This window comes from Amblyomma mixtum, chromosome 4, assembly GCF_055824585.1.
Source record: "Amblyomma mixtum isolate Tamu chromosome 4, ASM5582458v1, whole genome shotgun sequence".
Taxonomy (NCBI): Eukaryota; Metazoa; Arthropoda; class Arachnida; order Ixodida; family Ixodidae; genus Amblyomma; species Amblyomma mixtum.
The window spans coordinates 72417285-72437839 of NC_143015.1; the positions used below are offsets into that span (position 1 = coordinate 72417285).

The 20555-nt window shown below is 49.3% G+C and overlaps 1 protein-coding gene across 1 annotated transcript; it reads right to left on the minus strand.

Moving 5' to 3' along the window:
- Window positions 1–229: 229 nt before the first annotated feature.
- On the minus strand, window positions 230–17166 carry LOC149346980 (uncharacterized). Its single transcript, XM_089541453.1, has 6 exons — window positions 17140–17166; window positions 15188–15329; window positions 11926–12057; window positions 6146–6324; window positions 3297–3472; window positions 230–476 (listed from the first exon to the last, which is right to left on the minus strand). Exons 1-6 carry the CDS (start codon window positions 17164–17166, stop codon window positions 230–232), a joined length of 903 nt encoding a protein of 300 aa, XP_089397579.1.
- Between the last annotated feature and the right edge of the window lie 3389 nt (window positions 17167–20555).

The window sequence follows — 20555 nt, forward strand, 5'->3', positions numbered from 1 at the left end:
CCACGCTCTTCAGATGATGATGATGATGATGTTGATGCCTTTACGGTTGACGGTGGCGCCGCTACGCAGCTGCCTTGAGTATCATATGAAGCTTCTCTCAAATTTCCAGGGAGGAGTTTAATGAGCAAGGAAAGCATTGAAGATCTATATCGTTACTAGGCGCTTGGTTCATGTGATGAGGTATGCGTAGTCATTGGAAGAACAATAACGTGTGACAATTTCGTAAGGATTACGCGGCTGCGCCAGGAATCCTGCTCAACAGACTGGTGCGGACATTTTCATCTTGCGTACTTTCGTCAACATCAGAGACAGTAGCAGAAGGGGAGGCCGTTGAGGCGAGGTAACGCACGTTTTTGATTCCGACGAATCCCCGGTGGGCGACCGCGAACACCAGCAGCCACACGGCGCCGATGCAGAGCAGCGGCTGAGCGCGGACGTTCTCGAAAGACTGCTCCGTCCACCTGTGCTGGCGACGGCTGCACCAGGGAGGGAGAGATGGTGGGATCATCAGAATAAGAAGCTTCGCTGAAAAATATACGAGTAAAAAAATATTGAACAAATACACAAGTGTTTCTTCATTGTGAGCACGTCATGCTCAGTGGCCGTTGTAGCGCTGTCTTTATGAAAGAAGTATCAATGCGATGATTTCTTCTCGAGAAGCATGCACTCCCACTTGTGTTCGTCCTGGTCGGGTCTGTCTGATGACTTGGTCTGTTGTCTACCGAATTGACTTATGGATGGCGCCACCGTTCATCATAGTTTTCATCATCAACAGCAAGAGTAGCACACAACAACTCTAACCACTACCACAAAATCTAAGCAATGCGGATCACGGTGGCCTGCATGGATTAGAAATAAGGCTGGTCACTCAACGGTACCTTCGAAGTTTCCTTCCATTATCAAAGATGTGCTTACTTTGGTTTTGGTATCGGAGCACAGCGAAAACGTGTATACACTGTAAACACGAATTACCCTATACGGGTGTAAAAAGGGAGTAAACGGTCCACGAGTGCGCTTCCTGATAGGTACAGGGTGTGGTGCTTAAGCCAAGCCATAGTATAGATTTGCATCACTAAAAGACACAGAATACGTACGGCTGGCAACGGAAACAATTTTCTTCAAACAACGCGAACGTCTGGCAGTCACCAAGATTATACCCGAGGATTCAATCATCTCTAATCGCTAACCTCAAAACTCCAGTGCCGCATGTAAAAATCTCCTTCCAATCTCGTTCCTTGCTATCCCAGCGCTGCTTCCTTGCTGACCAAGTTACTATAGCTTTGAGGTAGAAATATGAGTGCTTTGCTAGCAGAATTCGTTCGGTATTTTTTAGTAGTCGAAATCTGCCCCTGGACTTGGGTAGCATATCCTGTTCCTAAAAGAGAGTGCGCTGAAAGGTTTCTACTCTTACTTTACTCCCTTATGTTTACAGGGTGTAAACAGAGTACTACCAAGAACGGTCGCCCATCGGATTAAACTGCAGCTCAGACCGAGAAACGCTTTGCTAGAGTTCGCCGTGTATAAGCAAGGGCCGAAAAGCACATCTGCAGTGATACAGCTTCAACCCGACACTCAAGTGCAAAGAACACACGCCAAGGCAGCGCAAGCACCGCTTCAGGCATGGACTACGTTAAAGAATCACCACTTGCATCGGTTGCGGTGCCAAGACCTGGAGTCACACACGTGAAAGCTCGGAAGCGGATTTTGCGCCGAACGGAAGGAATTTACCCGGGTCTTGCGTGAGTGCCAAGAAGCGGGACACGCACGCATTTTCAAGTGCACATTAAGCTGTACACGTCCTACGCACTTCAAATACATTCTGCCCCATGGTCAAAATGCATCGCGCGTTTTACCTTCAGAAAGTCAGCGCTATCACTTAACGGAGAAATTTCTGAGTAGCATGTATCAAGGCGCAGCCGATATCTGCAAGTTAAAGTTTCTTTCGCGCAGTATTTTTGCAGTTCATGACGAAAGCGTTAAAGTACTCTGAAATTCAATAACACACGCTTTGACGAACGATCTACTTATCCGCACTGGTTAAATCAGTAGGTTGAGTTTTTCCGAACATGCTGTGGTTTCGGGTGCCAGACGCACCAGAGCGAACGTTTCTTCAGTTTGAAAAATATGTTTGCATTTCCCTTGTAGTCGACAGCTTAGCGGTTATGCTAATAATTTCTGACTTGATTGAAAGGTACTCCACCGGAAGAAGTTTTCCTAACATACACGACTAAAGCCTTTCTGTACACCTCAGCTCTTCTTTGCCCATTGATGCTAAGCGACGAAGATAACCGTATCATCGGACTGCTCATCACTATGCGGCTTGCAGGTTGGTTATGGTGTTATTAGAGAGTTTTAGCTGAGCGGGTTTGTGCGCTCGCTCCGCTCAGCGAGCTAGCGGGAGCGCTACTGCGCATGCGCGACGCGCTCAGGCGGGAGCGCGCGAGCGGAACGGCTCCTCCGCCCCGCTCCCGCGCGAGCCAAGCGGAGTCCGGAGCGGGCCGACGAGCGGGCCTCGCCAAAGCCTTCTGGGCTCGCGCTAGCCGAACCAAACGTAAAAAATCAACATGGCGGCCGCCAGCGCGGGTCTTGCCGGATACTTTTTGGCATGGCGAACAGATTGCAGGTGGTGTCGGATAACTTGCGAACGTAACTCGATCACGATCGACGCTCGCACGCGTAGAGGATGAATGCACACGCTAGACAACGCTACAAATGCGTACACGCGCACGTTGCGAGGGGAGACTTGCGTGGTCTTGGCTTGGCTCTCGCAGTGGCAGACATTTTTTTTTTTGTAATACGAAAGCTTCACTGCTAAAACCAAATCACTGTTGTTACCAGAAAGCATACAGCAAACGTAAACAGCTATCATTTATTTATTCACGCATATATCAGAGAGGCTTACTTATAACCATTTTCTGGCAAGTCCAGTTACCACCACTAGGAGGTGCAACGAGTCACCTCGCTTGAGCGGACGGGGAAGACGCTGCGCTAAAACTCTACTCTTGCGCGACGCTCCGCTGTGGCTCCGCTGGGAACTGCGAGCGGAGCGGACAGTAAACCCGCTCAGCTAAAACTCTCTATTGGTGTCTGGTGCATGAGTGTAACTGGTTACCGCTGATGAACCATAATCGGACATCATGGATCAGTGTCTCCATCACATTCTACGATGGAAGATGCGTTTTCCTGGTGGCCTCTTTGCTTTCTGGCTTGTTCTTCATGTTGTGTTGTCCAACTAACTCGCAGGCACCGTCATCAAAAGTGTCGCTCAAGGTTGCTGAGACGCGTTGTATACTTACAAGTCGTAGACAGGGACCGGTGTGTGCAGGTCGGGCGTGCAGCTCACGGCCTCAGGGCGGTACACCGTGGACGGCACCAGGACCACCCGATCTCCGTGGAGCAGGGGCACCCCTTGGCCCATTTCGTGGCGCTGAAACAAGTCCGCGACCAGACTCCGCACAGTGCGGCACAGGGTCTGTGATGGAGAGCAAGGGAAGGTAGAGAGAGCTGGCGTTGATAACCATACTCTTCATATGCCTTTATTGCACTGTAGGACAAACGCCTTTCTCAGGGACTTGGAATTATCTGGTCCTGTTTCAGCTGCGACCACCCTGCAACCTACCACTTATTCTCACCTATGGGCGCCTGTTTTTGTGCTACGCGTTGCTATGCATACTTCTACTTCGAATCGACTCCATTACAGCACTGAGCCGTCTTATCTTTTCTCCCTACTATATTCCCGCGCCATGCCTATTTCCTTTTTGTGGTTTCAGCAGAGATGTGATTAACAGGCGTCGGTTCTTTATCTCTCTCCTATCTTCCTGCTTTCCAACGTGAATAACTGTCCTCAACAATCAATTTCAACCGTTTCGTTAAACCTGACCCGCATGGAATGTTTTTTTTTTTTTGCGAAAGGAACTCGCTGCGTATGAAAGGCACTTGGGCGCGCCGCCATACTTGCACTGTCGCCAGCGCAATAAGCGTGAGCAATAAACGCCCATGACGGCGAAACATCGGCAGCACGGCCAGGAGCCTTCGAGACGCGGAACATTTTCGCGTGCAAAAAATACCCTATGCTGGCCACGATTTAGCCTCCAAATTTCTGTCCCATAGGTGGGGGGGGGGGGGGATCAGACTGTGCGGTCTGCTCGTGCCCCCCCCCCTCCCCCCGGCCACCGGATACAGGCCGGTGTAGTTTCGGCTACTAGGCTTTGTTCCGGTGCAACGCCAGCGGTAGGTATAGGATGGAAGGAACCGATCCTCTGGGGATGCGAAACCCCATGGGAGTGGCAGCGATTCCCAGGCGACTGTGAGGGCGAGTCGCGCGTGTGAGGTCCGATTCCTGAGCAGAGGCAGGCCTGAGATTATACCCTAGTTGGACCCATTTACAAAGACCAAAGGTTTTGAAATACATGCTACTTCCCACCGCACGCGGGGGCGTGCTAGTCTGGCTACCGGCGCGCCGGTTTCTGGTTCCGGAGAAACCAGGTCCGCGCGTGGGTTCACACTGGCTAGGCTCTAAAGCGACGATTCCTCGGGGAAGCGGCTTCAAAGCCGGCCGCGGGGCTGTAATGGCCATTGCGGGATGCCGAGGAAGGGAGGCCTAGTACGGTCATGAAAAGTCCAGTCTATATCGTCAGTGTTGTGGAGTGCCGGTGCAGTAGGCCCGGTCCATTTCACCCTAAGCCTCGTTCTTGATTTGAGGCCCGGTCGCCTGCCTTGAACACTCTCTCCTCGGTAGGGGAGGAGGAAGGTAAGGGTAGGAAATAAGTGCATGGTTGGTTGGTTGGAAGCACAGGTGGGTCCCCACGGACGGTTGGGTCATGGTGCTGAGGGCCGGTAGGCCGATAAGCTGACGGCCTTAACCTCTACTGGCTGGATCACATCACACACACTTCCAGTGTCTGAAAAACCGTGAAAAACACTCGACGGTTCACGCTGGCTGGTCGGAAACAAACCCTACGTCGTGGAGAGGCCCCAGGTAGCTGACCCCGAGTTGGTTCTCCTGTCCCCGGTGGTCGGAGCCCTTTGCGTTTGGTGGGTGGTCGGGCATCCTGTGGGCGGGACCGCACCACTCCCTGTCCTGGCCAGGCAGGCCAGCAATGAAGTCGAGATCATTGAAGGATCAGAGCAGAAAACTCGCTGTCCCCGTTCCCGCACTTAATCCCATAACCCATTTACTACAACCCCTCATCCCATCCATTTCGCCATCCCTTCCGCTACTTTCCAGGGGAGATCAGGGGAGACTCCCCGGGCCCGCTCCCCCTGCTGGTGGTCTCTATAGTAGCTTTCCCTTGTTGATTTCTTTCAACCTTAGGGTGGAAAAATCACAACTCCCTACGGGCCAAATCTTTTATATCACTATTGGCTTTATACCCGCGATACATCAGTGGTGCGGGGAGAGGGTTATTTTCTTATTCATTTTTCATGCCTCAAACTATACTTTGTCCCATAGGTGAGAACTATCAAGAGACAACTGTCCATAAATTAACCAGTTTTAATACGCGAGCAGAGTGAACAGAGCCTCTTTTCAGAAAAATACTAAATTTGTACTAAATGATGGGCAGCAGCAGAGAAAACCATGCCCTGAATATTAACGTCTTGCAGTGGAGGTTTGCTTTGTGCTCATCTTCAAGAGTGATCCACTACTGTCACAGCAGAAACTTCGTAGTTAAAGACAAAGAAAAATTCTTCCTGGTCCGGGGTTCGATTACACTTCTACTCCACCTTGGGGGTTTCCCCTAAATATTTGGCCAACACAGTTCCCACTTCGAGTTATTGATCAATTCGCTCTCGCCCTACCACAAGCTTGCCGTCCCGGTTAGCTCATTTGGTAGAGCGACTGCTCCGGTGAAGCGGTGGTACCGGGTTCGAACCCCGGACCAGGACGAATTTTTCTTTAACTACGAAGTTCCTGAGAAAGCTGTATAGCTTTCCTTCGTAGCCGTATGGCTGCGCTCGGTTGGATGTCAATGAGTAATTACTCCCTTATTACAATTCTACTCCACCTTGGGGGTTTCCCCTAAATATTTGGCTAACCAAACTACGTATATCCTGGCATAGCCGAGCTAAGCCACTGCCAATCTTAAGCCTAAACTGTGCTTAACACGTAGACTGGTGACGTGGCACGCAGGGTTACGTCACTCACCGATCCCTTCCTGATGGCGTAGCAGGTGCGATTGTTGGCCGACCACCCCCCGGGGCACTGCCCTCCACCCCACGCGAAGGTGTCCGTCAGGCCAACCATCTGAACCAGCACGTCGGACAGAGGCACAGAGTCGGCGACCACACGCAGCAGCACGTATAGCGTCAGTGCGTAGCCCGTGCCTGTGCCGATGTCGCGGGGTCCGAAGATGAAGACATGGTGAGACGAAGACGCCCAGGAAAGATCAGGGGAGCCTCCCCGCGCCCGCTCCCCCGGCTGTGGGTCGCTACAGTAGCTTTCCCTTATTGATTTATTTCCACCTTCGGGTGGCCGGCAACGAGCACTGAACTTGGAGAAAACAACAACTGAGAAGGGAGCATCACGTCACGTAATCACCTTAAGCAGAAGCAGTTACCTTCCCCATTTTATATCACATGAAAGCCAATGTTCGGCCCACGTCTCCCTGGTAAATTAAACGCCCTGTTGACCATAAAGTGAAGCCGAATGTTTACCTTTCTTTTGGCTAGACTTCGAAACTGCCACTGCCATGCTGAGTTTTTTCCCGTGACGCTAAACCATGCTCTACCAGGAAAGGGCGAACCTTTAGTGAGCAAGATGGCGACTTGACTTTCTACTAAGCGCCGTAGTGATCAGTAGTTGGTACATAACCGGTGCTCACCTTCTAAGTCTTTTTTAAGTTTGTAAAGTGAACTCCATGTCTTGAGCGTTACACATGCCGCAATCAAACGTTTCCACTATTAGACATCATTTGTCCAAAGCAGGCCGTGTTTCTCTGCAGCAGCAGAAAATTCTTTTAATTTGAAAACAGAATATTTAGTTTCTTGAAGTTCTTGAATCTCCGGTAAAATTTTATTCTCTCAAAATTTTACCTCTCAAATTCTCCGCAACAGGAAATGTTCCGGAATGAAACATCACGCTGCATATTTCGACAGCTAGTCCAATGTGGCTAGGGCTAGCTATATTTTGATGTCGAATTCAAGTAAACGCATTCAGATAACCTGCCTGACGCACAGGCTACGTGATACAGCATGAAAGCTTTCCTCGTCAGTGGTATACTAAATTGCACTTGCTGCAGTGTACAGAAGTGTAGACTGTGAATATAGAAAAGAAACATTTCGCAAGGACACACTCAAATAGCTGTTCATCTCTGCGCGACCCCTAGTATCGCTCACTAACTTCACGCGAACTGAAGAACGCGCCTTGCTACGCAAGGCATAATTAAGTGCGTCGTGACTTGTTTTGATCGCTATGGTTGGTTTCCATGTGTCACAAACTTCGGCGCATTTTAGAAACAAACAAAAAAAAACCGCCGCGCGCACGGCGTCTCGCCGGCGCGAGCCCAACGGGAGAGAGGGAAAGCCCCCGCCGAGCGCGTGCCTCTCTCTCCATCGCCACGGCGTGCGCCGAAGGAATGAGTCATCCACGCCGAAGATTCTCGAACATGCGAGTCGGTTCTTCTGCTGACCGGAGGAAAAGGGCGTAGCCTTGCGTGCACTAGGTCACGTCCCCCTCCTCTGCACTCGGACGTCGGCGACGCCGCCACGACGGCGCCACGCTAGAACACGCTGGAACCTTCGCGAAACGACTCCTGACTCTGACCAATGGGGACGCGCGGCCAGTGAGAAGAGGGAAGGGAGACAGCACTGCAAATACTGCGTGTATGTGCGCGCCTACTTTGGCGCATACAACAAACAGACGTGAGAGCGAGCCTATAAAAGAAGGACGCTGACAGCTATCAGTCAGTCCGGACCGCCGCTTAAGCTTCATCGAAGCGCGCCCGTTCGACTCCCGGGAAAACACCACTCGGCCAGCATAGGACCAACGAGGGAACGTTTGCCAGTCTGCGGGACGGCATCGTCATGGAACTCTGGTCGTCGGACTGCCGCAGTGCCCGGTGAACAAATTGTGTTTTGCTTGTTTACCTCTCTCTCCTGTTTTAGTGCACTTTAGGTGCAATATTGCCCTTGTCTTGTATTCTCTCTCGAGTTTAACTTTGCATGAGTTGCATAGTTCTGTTAATAACTTTGTATGTGTCTGTACTAGGGATTGTGAAATCCTCTGTATCGTCTCTTTGCTATATAAACCTTGTTTTGTTTTGTGAACCTTTGGCTCCGACCCATTCTCTGGCTTGCGACCAGCGAAAGCTGGGCACCGAACGCCCAAAAACCTCTTGTCACTTGGTGGCTGGTCTCCGCTGAGCTTGCCACGCTGAGTCGAGGGCAGCTCCTTCGAGTCCGAGACCGCTACCCCCACACGCTCTAAGGGTGTCTGGGAGCTTCCCACTTAAAAGTGCGCGAAGTCTGGGTGACAATATATTCTGGCGTCCGCGACAGGACGTTTGGTGTTTGCAAGCGCAGAGAACGGAGAAAGAGTCGGAAGGAGTTTACGAATCGTAAACGAGTGTTAGCAGCAGAGCGATATTTGAGGTGCCGCGCCGAAGCGGTTAGTGAGGTTCACCGTGGAGAGGTATTCATTGCCTTGAATGTAGAGTTCGGTCTCCAAACATGAGCTTCAAGGAGCTAAAGGAGCTAGTAGAGGCCGGTCTCCAGATGGGGATGACCAGAGCCGAACTGCGAGAATGGGTGGACCAGGAAAGAGACAGAGCTGAGAAAGAAAGAGAGAGAGCTCGAGAAGAAAGAGAGAGAGAGAGAGACAGCGCGCTAGAGAAGCCGCTGAGAAAGAGAGGCAAATGAAACGAGAAGAAAGAGAGAGAGAGAGACAGCGCGCTAGAGAAGCCGCTGAGAAAGAGAGGCAAAGGAAACGAGAAGAAAGAGAGAGAGAGAGACAGAGCGCTAGAGAAGCCGCTGAGAAAGAGAGGCAAAAGAAAAGAGAAGAAGAACAGAGAGAACGGAAAAGGCGCGAAGAAGCGGCCGAAAGAGCTTTCGAAAAAGAAATGGCAATCATTCAAAGGAAGATTGCTGAAATTCGGCGTTTGAACGACGTCAGGGAGCCTGTGGAGCTTAACCCCGTAGAGGCCGGGTGGAAGACTAACGAGTCTAATTTGTTGACAACCACGGAAGAGGTTGTAACTAGCTCCACTAGAGAGAGTGAGTTTGTGGAACAGTCTGTGCCTGCAGCTGCAACCACCGAGAGTGAAGAACAGACCGGAGTACCGCTTCCTCAGGAAATTGAAAGTGGAGCAACTGCTGAGGTAGTAAGCACTGAGGACAAGGCCATTCTGACGCTTCATTCGGAGTGCACCTTAAAGAAGTCGCCTGAAGACGACGAAAGAAGTTCGAGCTCTAGCGACAAATCACTGAGCTGCACTCCTGAGGGTGGCAGTAGGGACCGTGAGGAAGAGCGGTCAAATGTCGTAGAGAACGAATGCTCCGACATAGTCATAGCTGAGGAGAGCGCACTCAGTGACGACCCGGAAACCGTTCCGAGTGAACCCTCGAGCAGCGAGGAGAGCTTCGCCGACGAAGAAGGCGAGGAAATCTGTGCCTCTGACGAAGGAGAATGTGCAGTGGAAGGAAAGGAGCAGACTGAGGAAAGGTCTGTATACGACTGCACTGAATGTGAACAACTGAAGCAAGGAGTTGACAAAGGAGAATTCATAAGTGAGAACGATCCTTCAATGAGTCCTGAACCGTGCTTCGAGCACTGCGCTCAAACAAGAGTCAGAAAGAAGAAAAGGAAAAAGGACTTGGAAGAAGAAAGCTCTGTGCTCGAAGAACAAGAGAAAGCTGAACGAGTGGCTTCATCACGAGAGAACAGCTCGGATGACGCAACTGGCAGTGAACCGGCCTTGACCCGAAGAAGAATTTGGAAGAAAGAAAAAAGAAAGAGAAATGAGTCGGACACCACCGAAGGAGGTGAAACCGAAAAGCAGAAGCCCTGGAGAAAATTCGGGAAGAAAAAGAACAGAGACAGAACCGAGCTGAAGACAGCCGAGCCGAATGCAAGCGAGCTGCACGAGCATCGCACCAAAGTGAAAAAGAAGCTGAGACGAGCAAGCCAAGCGTTCAGCAACGACACCGTCCGGAGGCGAAAGCGCAAAGAAACGGGCGCACGCCAAGAAGGAAAGCACGAGAAGTGGAGCCGTCATGAGCGAACTGGCGTAAAATTTGTTCGCAACAGACGCGCTAGCCACAGGAAAAGAGGAAGAGCTCGAAGCATGAACCGATGCACTGAGAGCGGCACGAATAGGAAGCTGGGCTACAACAGCGTTCGCAAGAGAAGCCTCAGCATGAGGCGGAAGAAGACTAGAACGCACGACAGGAAGTAAAGTCAGAGTCGCGTGCGTAAGAGAACCACGAGTGCGGCCGAAAGCTTGAGCGAAACATTCCTATTCCGAACCAACTTTGTAGGCCAAATCTGGAAGTATAGGCGAAAGTATGCCTCATACTTGTGTGCTTCCTGTTTGCAATGTTAATGTAATGCCCAATCTCGGCGTGTTTTTTTGTGTATTGTGAACATGGCATTGAGTTACGTATGTGGAAACATCATTGTATTGAAGTATGTACTTTGGCATTCACCCTTGACTTTGTGAGCGCATGCATGAGCGCGCGAATTTTGTGATTTGTGAATATTGTTACACAATATTCTTAAAGGAAGGGGCAGTGTCACAAACTTCGGCGCATTTTAGAAACAAACAAAGAAAAACCGCCGCGCGCACGGCATCTCGCCGGCGCGAGCCCAACGGGAGAGAGGGAAAGCCCCCGCCGAGCGCGTGCCTCTCTCTCCATCGCCACGGCGTGCGCCGAAGGTATGAGTCATCCACGCCGAAGATTCTCGAACATGCGAGTCGGTTCTTCTGCTGACCGGAGGAAAAGGGCGTAGCCTTGCGTGCACTAAGTCACGTCCCCCTCCTCTGCACTCGGACGTCGGCGACGCCGCCACGACGGCGCCACGCTAGAACACGCTGGAACCTTCGCGAAACGACTCCTGACTCTGACCAATGGGGACGCGCGGCCAGTGAGAAGAGGGAAGGGAGACAGCACTGCAAATACTGCGTGTATGTGCGCGCCTACTTTGGCGCATACAACAAACAGACGTGAGAGCGAGCCTATAAAAGAAGGACGCTTCCTCTATCTGCACGTGGCAGCGGTGGTGGCTTGGCTCGAGCCAGTAGCAGGCCCGTGCAATTTCCTTTTCGTCCTTCTCTCGGTCACAACAACAACAACAGCTATCAGTCAGTCCGGACCGCCGTTTAAGCTTCATCGAAGCGCGCCCGTTCGACTCCCGGGAAAACACCACTCGGCCAGCATCGGACCAACGAGGCAACGTTCGCCAGTCTGCGGGACGGCATCGTCATGGAACTCTGGTCGTCGGACTGCCGCAGTGCCCGGTGAACAAATTGTGTTTTGCTTGTTTACATCTATCTCCTGTTTTAGTGCACTTTAGGTGCAATATTGCCCTTGTCTTGTATTCTCTCTCGAATTTAACTTTGCACGAGTTGCATAGTTTTGTTAATCACTTTGTATGTGTCTGTACTAGGGATTGTGAAATCCTCTGTATCGTCTCTTTGCTATATAAACCTTGTTTTGTTTTGTGAACCTTTGGCTCCGACCCATTCTCTGGCTTGCGACCAGCGAAAGCTGGGCACCGAACGCCCAAAAACCTCTTGTCACTTGGTGGCTGGTCTCCGCTGAGCTTGCCACGCGGAGTCGAGGGCAGCTCCTTCGAGTCCGAGACCGCTACCCCCACACGCTCTAAGGGTGTCTGGGAGCTTCCCACTAAAAGTGCGCGAAGTCTGGGTGACACCATGTAAAAAACGTTTTAAAGTGTAAGCACTTGGAAACAGTATGTTATGCACTAACCGAGGAAGAGCGGGACCGTGGTGAAGATGCCGCAGTTCCCGTCACCGGCGAACTGGGCCAGGTTGCTCTCCAGGTACATCATGGGCATCGCCACGGTGGCCAGCAGAGTCAGGTACGCCACCAGGAAGGGCACTGCGCGTGCGCCATGGTCACGCCACGGTGCAAGGTGTCAGCTTACAGGTACTCTCTCTGTTAACTGATCCCGAGAACCCTGCTATTAATGTGAAAGCATTGACAAAAAAGCCCGGCGTGGGCGTTGACTAGCAGCAGTGGTCTAAAAAATACTAGATGACGTCACCGTGGAGTAAATAAAATATAATATCGTTTAAAGTTTATTTATTATTTACATATACTGCAGGCCAATGTTTTGGCCCAAGCAGGATGGGCATACAAATTTAGAACACGAGAAGAACATATATAACGCGAGAAGGAACACATGGGAAACAACACATTTCTGAAAAGAGCAACTATATGAGAAAACTAATATTGGGAAATAAATGGACAACACATCTCATGAATAATACGAATTCTAAATGCATGACCAATAACTCTTCTGGAAGGAAAAGATATGTTAGGTATGCAAAATATGGCTTTCTAGTCCTTTCACGAAGTCTTTGCTTTGAAAAATGTTGCGTGGTAAAGAATTCCATTCAGTGATCGTGCGGGGGAAAAAACTATATTTAAATGTGTTAGTGCGAGCGAAGATTGGGGCTAAGGATTGTTCGTGATTATGCCGCGTTTTCCTTGTACTAGCATGTTTAACAGATTCTGGTATGGGTAACTTGATCTTTCCGGAAAGACCGTTGTAAAGAAATGCAAGACGGCTAACTTGCCTTCGTGCTGCTAATGTAGGGATATTATTGAGCTTCATTAAATTAGAAGGGGAGTCTAAGCGTTTATATTTTCCGAAAATAAATCTAACTGCTTTTCTTTGTACCTTTTCAAGCTGCATAATATCTTTTTTACAATGAGGGTCCCATACAACAGAGGCATATTCTAGTTTCGACCTTATGCATGCATTATAAGCTAGGATTTTTTGTACAAGGTGGTGCGCTTCTGAGTTTTCTTTTCAGGAACCACAACTTTCTAAGAGCGGCTACACAAATATCGTTTATATGCTCGGACCAGGTTAGCTTGTTAGTCAGTGTAACACCAAGGTATTTATACTTATCAACTACTGAAATAGGCCTGTTATAGAGCGAATATGTGAAAGTACTAATTGACTTCTTCCTAGTAACACGCAAGAGTACCGTTTTATCTGTGTTCAGCTCCATCCCCCAGCGATCACTCCATCGTGCTATTGCTAGAATACTGTTCTGAAGCAAAATATGATCGTTAGCGCAGGTTACTTCTTTGAAAACAAGACAATCATCAGCAAACAGTCTTATAGATACTTCACCGGGGATAACATCCACTAAATCATTAACATAGATAAGAAACAACAGTGGCCCTAAAACACTTCCTTGTGGTACGCCTGAAGTAACAGGAAGGACACCAGATGCACAACTTCTTATTTCAACAAATTGGCTTCTATTGCGGAGGTATGCACCGACCCACTGAACAATAAAAGAAGGGAGACCAAGGCGTTCTAATTTATACAGTAGTTTACCGTGAGGCACTTTGTCGAAGGCCTTTGAGAAATCTAAAAACAGAATGTCTACCTGACCAGACACATCAAGCACACTCGATAAATCATGCACAGTTGAAACCAGCTGGGTTACTGTAGACATGGCTTTTCTGAAGCCATGCTGATATGACGACAACAAATTATGGTCTGCTAAAAAATCTTGTATGTAACATGCAATAGTGTGCTCCAACAATTTACAACATGTACTTGTAATTGAAACAGGACGATAATTATTTACAGAGAGTCGGTCACCCTTTTTATGAATTGGTGTAACACGTGCAATGCGCCAATCAGCTGGAATGTCACTTGTAGCAACCGACAAGTTGAACATATCAGTTAGAAACCCTGAAATCTGCTCAGCATAACGTCTAAGAAAAGCGTTCGGAATGCCATCAGGGCCTGTGGACTTTTTTGCATTCAAATTAAGCAACATGGTAATGACACCTTCGCGAGTAATCAATAAAGCTTTCTCTGGAGCCGTTGGGGTACTGTGATATTCATGTTTATCCCGCTCCGAAAAAACTGTCTGAAAATACCGATTGAAAATTCCTGCTATGTCTGCTGGTTCATTGATAATTTTATTTTCAAATTTTATTTTATGAATCTCCTCATTATCTTGGCTTACGTGACGCCAAAATTTTGGGGGGTCACTCACAATAAACTCTGATAGCGTTTTACTGAAAAAATTGTTTCTTGCATGCCTGACTTTTGTTACTAAATCGTTTTTCATTTCACTAAACTGCGGTGTGGAAGTTTTATGCTGTTTTCTCAGGCGCTTAATTTTTCTTTTCATGTGAATAATATCGCGATTGATCCAAGGGTTAGCGCGACGCTTGGAAATTTTCTTTGTGGGAACAAAGTGGGTAATGCAAAATTGTGCCGTTGCGCGAAAATGTTGCCAGGAACGTTCTACGTTATGACTAACGCTATCAAGATGCATGTCCAGGTAGTCAATTATGGCCGTGTCGTCCGCTCTGGTGTAATTTTTAACTGCAGTTGATGAGACAAGTCGCCCGCTTGTTGTTTGAAAGTTGCTTCTTGGCGAATAAAGGTGAACCTTGTGCATGCGTTGCCTTACGACTGTGTTTTAATGAGCAGGTGCGCCATTAGAAAGACAAAAATAAAGAAGTGAATAAAAATATAAAGTACAAAGGAAATTAAACAGGTTTTCGCGTTCAAAGAACGTAAGTAGCCTCAAGCGCCCTAAGTAACTTTTGCCGGAACTCTCCAAAGTCCTTAGTCCTGCCTTTAGTTCGCCCTTTCCTCACCCTCCTTGCAGTCACGAATAAGTCGACGCGCCGCCTGTTAACTGTAATACCGAACGAAATGCCGCTATCGGCGACGGGTGGACCGCGTTCATCGTTGCGACTTCACCCATAGCAGAACGCTGTCGGCACACCAGCCAGGTATGAGCATATTGCTAGGACTGTTTTTCGGACGAGCCAAGAAACTCTACCTTGGTTGAGCACTAGTCGCTCTCAAGATTTCTCTCATTGATCCTATGACAGCCTTTAAGTGAAACTGGGCAACCTCAGATGACATAACACGTCGTCTGTCTGCCTGCGCCTTTCTCTGCCAGAAAATAGAGGCCAAGGTTTCAATTTATGTGGCTTGAGTGGTCACGTGGGTGCGTACCTCCGCCGTAGAAGATGAACATCATGGGAAACATGGCGGCGTTGCTGCCCCCCGCGGTCATCATGAACAGCGTGGCAAGCTTGTGGGCGCGGCTCTGGTACGTCGTGCCGGGGCTCTGCTTCGCCGCCGGGTCCTCCGAGCGCTGCATGCAAGCCGCAGCGGAGTAAGGTTTGTAACATGGCGCAGATCGCATTTTTATCAGTATGGCGCCTCTTTCTTCTTGACAGCGATGCAGGTAGTGGAAATTAAGATTTTGGCTTACGTAAGGCATATGCTGTGGTGAAAGAGTCTTTAGCGGAAGGGGGGGGGGTTACTTAAGAGTTTCTCGAACTTTTCTGTGGACACGCCCGACCAATGCCTTCTTCAAGTAGAACATTTCAGAAAGGGGAGACCATTGTCCGCTCAAATAAATTGCTGTTTGATTCGCTAGAACAGCTTAGTTTTCCGTTGCGGTTCTCCGGTAAATCTACCCGTATCATCTGACTATACAAGATAGTAATAGCATACCTGTGCGCAATTTTAATTGAGAATTCATTGCAGGTGAGCAGTACCGTGGTTGAAGGTAGAGGGTATTTAACGGCGGTCGTAGTTTAATAAAACACTATTTGCCGGTGTTGTTGACTGCGCATCAACATCGCCGGCATGTAAAAATGCTTCCGTGTTGCTATTGGTTCTCACTTTTACATAAGCCACTATTCAGGCTATCCTAACTGAGCGCAGCGTAGCACTACACGTGGAAGGGATAATTACAGAAGATCAGTCCTATGACTCTCACCTTCACAGATTCTGCTTTGGCTAAGTTTGTATTTATTTATTTATTTATTTACTCTCAAGGCCGCAGCATTACGGAGAGGAGTGGGTGATACACAACAAAAACAGAACAGGTAACGCAGCACTACAATGTAAATCAATTACAGCATTTTTAAACAAGTCGGCGTTTGTAATGGAGGCGATGGGTAGGTGGTTCCATTCTCTAGCAGTCTCAGGGATAAAAGAGGCGAAGTGTAAGTTGGTGCGACTGCTGGGTACGCCAACTTTGAACTGGTGGTCGCTGCGGGATGAAATGCAAGACGGTGGTACCAGCAACTTATCTCTGAGATGATGGTTTGAATGGTAGATTTTGTGGAATAGGCACAGACGGGAAATTCTTCGACGAATTGAAACATCCGGTAAGTTTAAATTTGCTTTCATTTGAGTTACACTTGCGGTTCTATGACAGTTACAGAAAATGAAACGGACAGCCCGATTTTGAATAGCTTCGATTTTCAGAATTAGTGAGTTAAGAGGAGGGTCCCATACAGACGACGCATATTCAAGTTTTGGCCTGACTAGTGTTTTGTACAGAATAAGTTTCAAGTTAGTGGGCGCCATAGAAAAGTTGCGACGTAAGTAACCGAGAGTACGGTTAGCGTTACTTGTGACATAGTCCACGTGAGCTATGAGTGTTTATTAATAGACCACCCATCTAGATCCTTAAGACCTCTAATAAAACTGGCCGTGTTTAGCAAAACACCGGTTATCTTTACGACTTCGGCACCTTTTCAGAAAGCCTTCCATGTGACAACAATCCGGGGTGTGAACTGCGGAAGAGTGCGCATGCTTCCACGAGAAAAAAAACAGAAGCTTCCAGAGCCCAAAGACGGCTCTTAATCCCCGTTCAGAATAGCCCTGATGCCTGCGGCCCACCTGAACAGGGAGAGGGCTGAGTCGGGCTGGTTGGTTCATGTTGAATGGTACGGCGAAACGTCGAACATCGCTGGAGTAGGAGGTGAGTCCGTAAGTTCTCACTTACGAGATGACACGTCGCCTATCGAAAGTACTGTACGCCAGAGAAAATAACGAACGAAAGCAGATGTAGGAAAGGCTTGGACGTCAACGAGAGTACGGTTAACCCTAAAGAACGTCCGCCCTGCCGCAATCGCTGTGGTAAGGAACGGAGAGAACAAACTCACCCCGCTTTCTTCGTCGCTGTCGGCCATGCGCCAGGCGCTGGGTAAGAGTGGTTCCCGACAGCAAAGGTGGGAGAGCACGTCAGAGTGGCGGCAGGCAGCTTCGAGAGCAGTCTTCTTCTGACACCAGGAAAGACCCCGCTTCTACTCGTGCTGAAATTCTTCTTCTCTCGCGTTCTTTCTGATGGCGATGCTGTTGGCAGTATGCATGCGTTGTCGTGGGGCATTAACGCATGCGTTAATGTTCGGGAGAACGAGTCCGAAAATTGACTATTTTCTTTGGTTCGCGGTGGACACGATTGTTTTTATTCTTCTTGTAGCGACAGCGCTCGAAGGGGCATTTTCGTCGGTTGGTGGCGTTGTCAGCGTTATCTGTTGACTTTTAGTACATCACAACCGAAAGCGGCCTCGCCCTTCTGCTGCTCAGTGAGAACCGAAACCTGATCTTCCTGGGCCATATTGCCAAGAACAACATCTACGAGTTGTTGAAAGAAATCTTTTGCCTCCAGCTTTTTGGCTTTCGTTTTGACACTTCGGGAAGAAGTGTTTTCGTTTTGGCAGGCGAAATCAGCCGACGGTCACGTGGCTAGCGTGTGCACTGGTCGCGAGAGCAAAGACGAAGTAGAGTGTTCGCAGCCGTCTGACGCGTAGCCGCCGGCTTCGTGAGGATGAGTGATCAAGGTAAGCAAACTTGATGCTTGGTTTGGTTTGGTTTATGGTGTTTAACGTCCCAAAGCGACTAAGGCTATGAGAGACGCCGTAGTGGAGGGCTCCGGAAATTTCGATCACCTGGGGTTCTTTAACGACTACTGACATCGCACAGTACACGGGCCTCTAGAATTTCACCTCCAAAGAAATTCAACCGTCGCAGCCGGGATCGAACCCGCGTCTTTCGGGTCAGCAGCCGAGCACCATAACCACTGAGCCACCGCGGCGGCACCAAACTTGATGCACTGTCTGCAGTGTTGACAGAACATCCGCTGTCTCAACAGCCACCTAAATTATGGATGCAAGTAAATCCGTGAAGGCTGTTCCCAAATCACAGTTCTGGACGTGGAGGGCAATCAGGCTGGCATTGTGCAGTTCCCGCCCGTGGTCTGGGAGCAATGCGCGAAACAATCGCACACTTCATGGAGTTTACTGCTGTCTAATACTTCATAAATTTTTCGTCATTTTTAGGATTCCCAACCTACAACTTGTGTATATGTTTATCGTGAACTTGAGCATGGTATTGACAATTCATTGTCTCCCGAAAAAGCGCAGAGTTAGAGATATTCAGCGTTATAATGACTGCAAACAAGATGCACCGCTGTGCAGCGCACTGGATCTCATTTTATAGGCACTGGGAGCCATAGGAACGCTTGGCCGAAAGGAGTAACACACGCGGCTTCTTAGGTGCTTAAGGCGAAGGCTGAGTTTTAATGCTGAAGCATTAGAGGGTCCATGACAGACATCCTAATGATAACGATATCCTGGTCGAAATCAAGAGAAAGAAGTGGGCTTGGGCAGGGCATGTAATGCGAAGGCAAGGTAACCGCTGGTCCTTAAGGGTAACGGAGTGGATTCCAAGAGAAGGCGAGTGTAGCAGGGGGCGGCAGAAAGTTAGGTGGGCGGATGAGATCAAGAAGTTTGCGGGAACATGGTGGCCGCAACTGGCGAAGGACATGGTTAATTGGACAGACGTGGGAGAGGCCTTTGTCCTGTAGTGGGCGTAGTCAGGCTGACGATGATGATGATGATGACGGCCAAAATTGACCGTCGAGTGAGTCCGCGCCTAGAGAAGAGATCGAGCGAAATAAAGAGAACACGCTCTCGAGAGGGAGTAGAGACGACAGAGCGGAGAAGGACGGATGTGGCTGGAGAGGAGGGTTCATGATTCAGTAAAATGCCTGAGTGAACGTGACGTCACATACCACGTGATGTCACCAAACTGGAAGTGACGTCACCGAACCGGAAGTGTTCTGGCAGCGTCTCATCTCAGGTGTTGTGATGTGTAGGTAGCGGTAAATAAACGCTAAGTCTTGCTGTAATTTATATTTCTTTTACAGCTATATTTAGCGAGATGTATCAGGCTTCCTTACGTAAGTATTGCATCCGCTTCGCTAAGCATAATGGCGTTTTCGTGTGGTTGCGATAGCACTATAGTATAATTGGTATTGTAATAGAAAATGTACACTTGGCATGAAAGGAATATCATAACAACCAATGAACTGTCATTCCGCATGAATGTGTGATCAAAGGTGTGCGCCAATGCAGTCGTCTTGCTCTGGCAGTGATAACACCACTGATCTGGGCGTAACTCTTATCAGTATCAGAATATATTCAGGAAATATTTTGGACTTGTAGAAATTGACTCGAGCTCTACGGGTTGTACGGTAATTACATCTGCTAAATCCTAATCACAGGTCAGCAGTACAGCTGAAATGAATGACTCGCAGTCGGATACAACGGAAGAACGCAGCGGAAGGAACCCCTTCCAGCCAATGGCGTCGGCCGATTCTCGTGACCCTGCTAGGGTGACGACCACATACTGCGCGGGTCCACACTGGACGCAGAGGCAAAGGGACACGGCTAGACTCAGTTGGAAAGACCTTTGCACCGGCCGAGGGAGTTGTCGAAACGCCTCCTCTCTGGACTGCCAGAAACCGGTTCCGCAGCCGCTTCCACCGAGCTAGCGCGAGGGGCTCATGACAGTCCCGTGAACAATATGGCAACACCCAGGGAGCACTTATTGCAAATGTCTATATGTTCAAGAATTACATGTTATTGATGCAGAGGCTGGGGTGCCCAATATTGCATGCCGCTGCTTTGGCGCCGGAGCCTTCGTCAGAAGGAACGGAGGGAATGCGGAGTTCACCTTGTTCGTTCGCTCAGGCGTGTCTTCTTCCCCGATGATCTGGGCGCTCCGGTGACCGGAGGAACGACTGCCAGAGGTGTCGTCTCGGGCCTTCCTCGTCACCCCCCACTGAATTGATTCTTATCCTTTCTTTTCCCATTCATTCGGGCGATCCTTCTTTTATCACCCTGCTCTCAGCGCCGCCGACTGCCGCATTCCTTGTCTTTCCCCCCATTTCCCCACCGGCTTGAGCTTTTTCTCCTACGGCCGGCGCCATTGCCACTCTTGCGGGGTGGGCTTCACCACTATTGCCGGCGTGCGAATAAAGATGACGGCCAGGCTGCCAACCTTCAGACCCGTAATGTGCCCTGGTCCTCTGACACCCGACGATTCCTTGCACCATACAGTTTCCTTGTTCGAGCGCCTACGGGTTCCCACAAAAAGATGATGTCCCCTGAGATAGCGGCCTTCCGGAGACTCGCAGCGTACTGCCACACTAGTATAACAAAGCAGGGAGTTGTAGAAGAAATGGGATAATCCCTTCCCTCTATGGTCAGGGGAAAAGCTCCTCTCCTCATTCTGC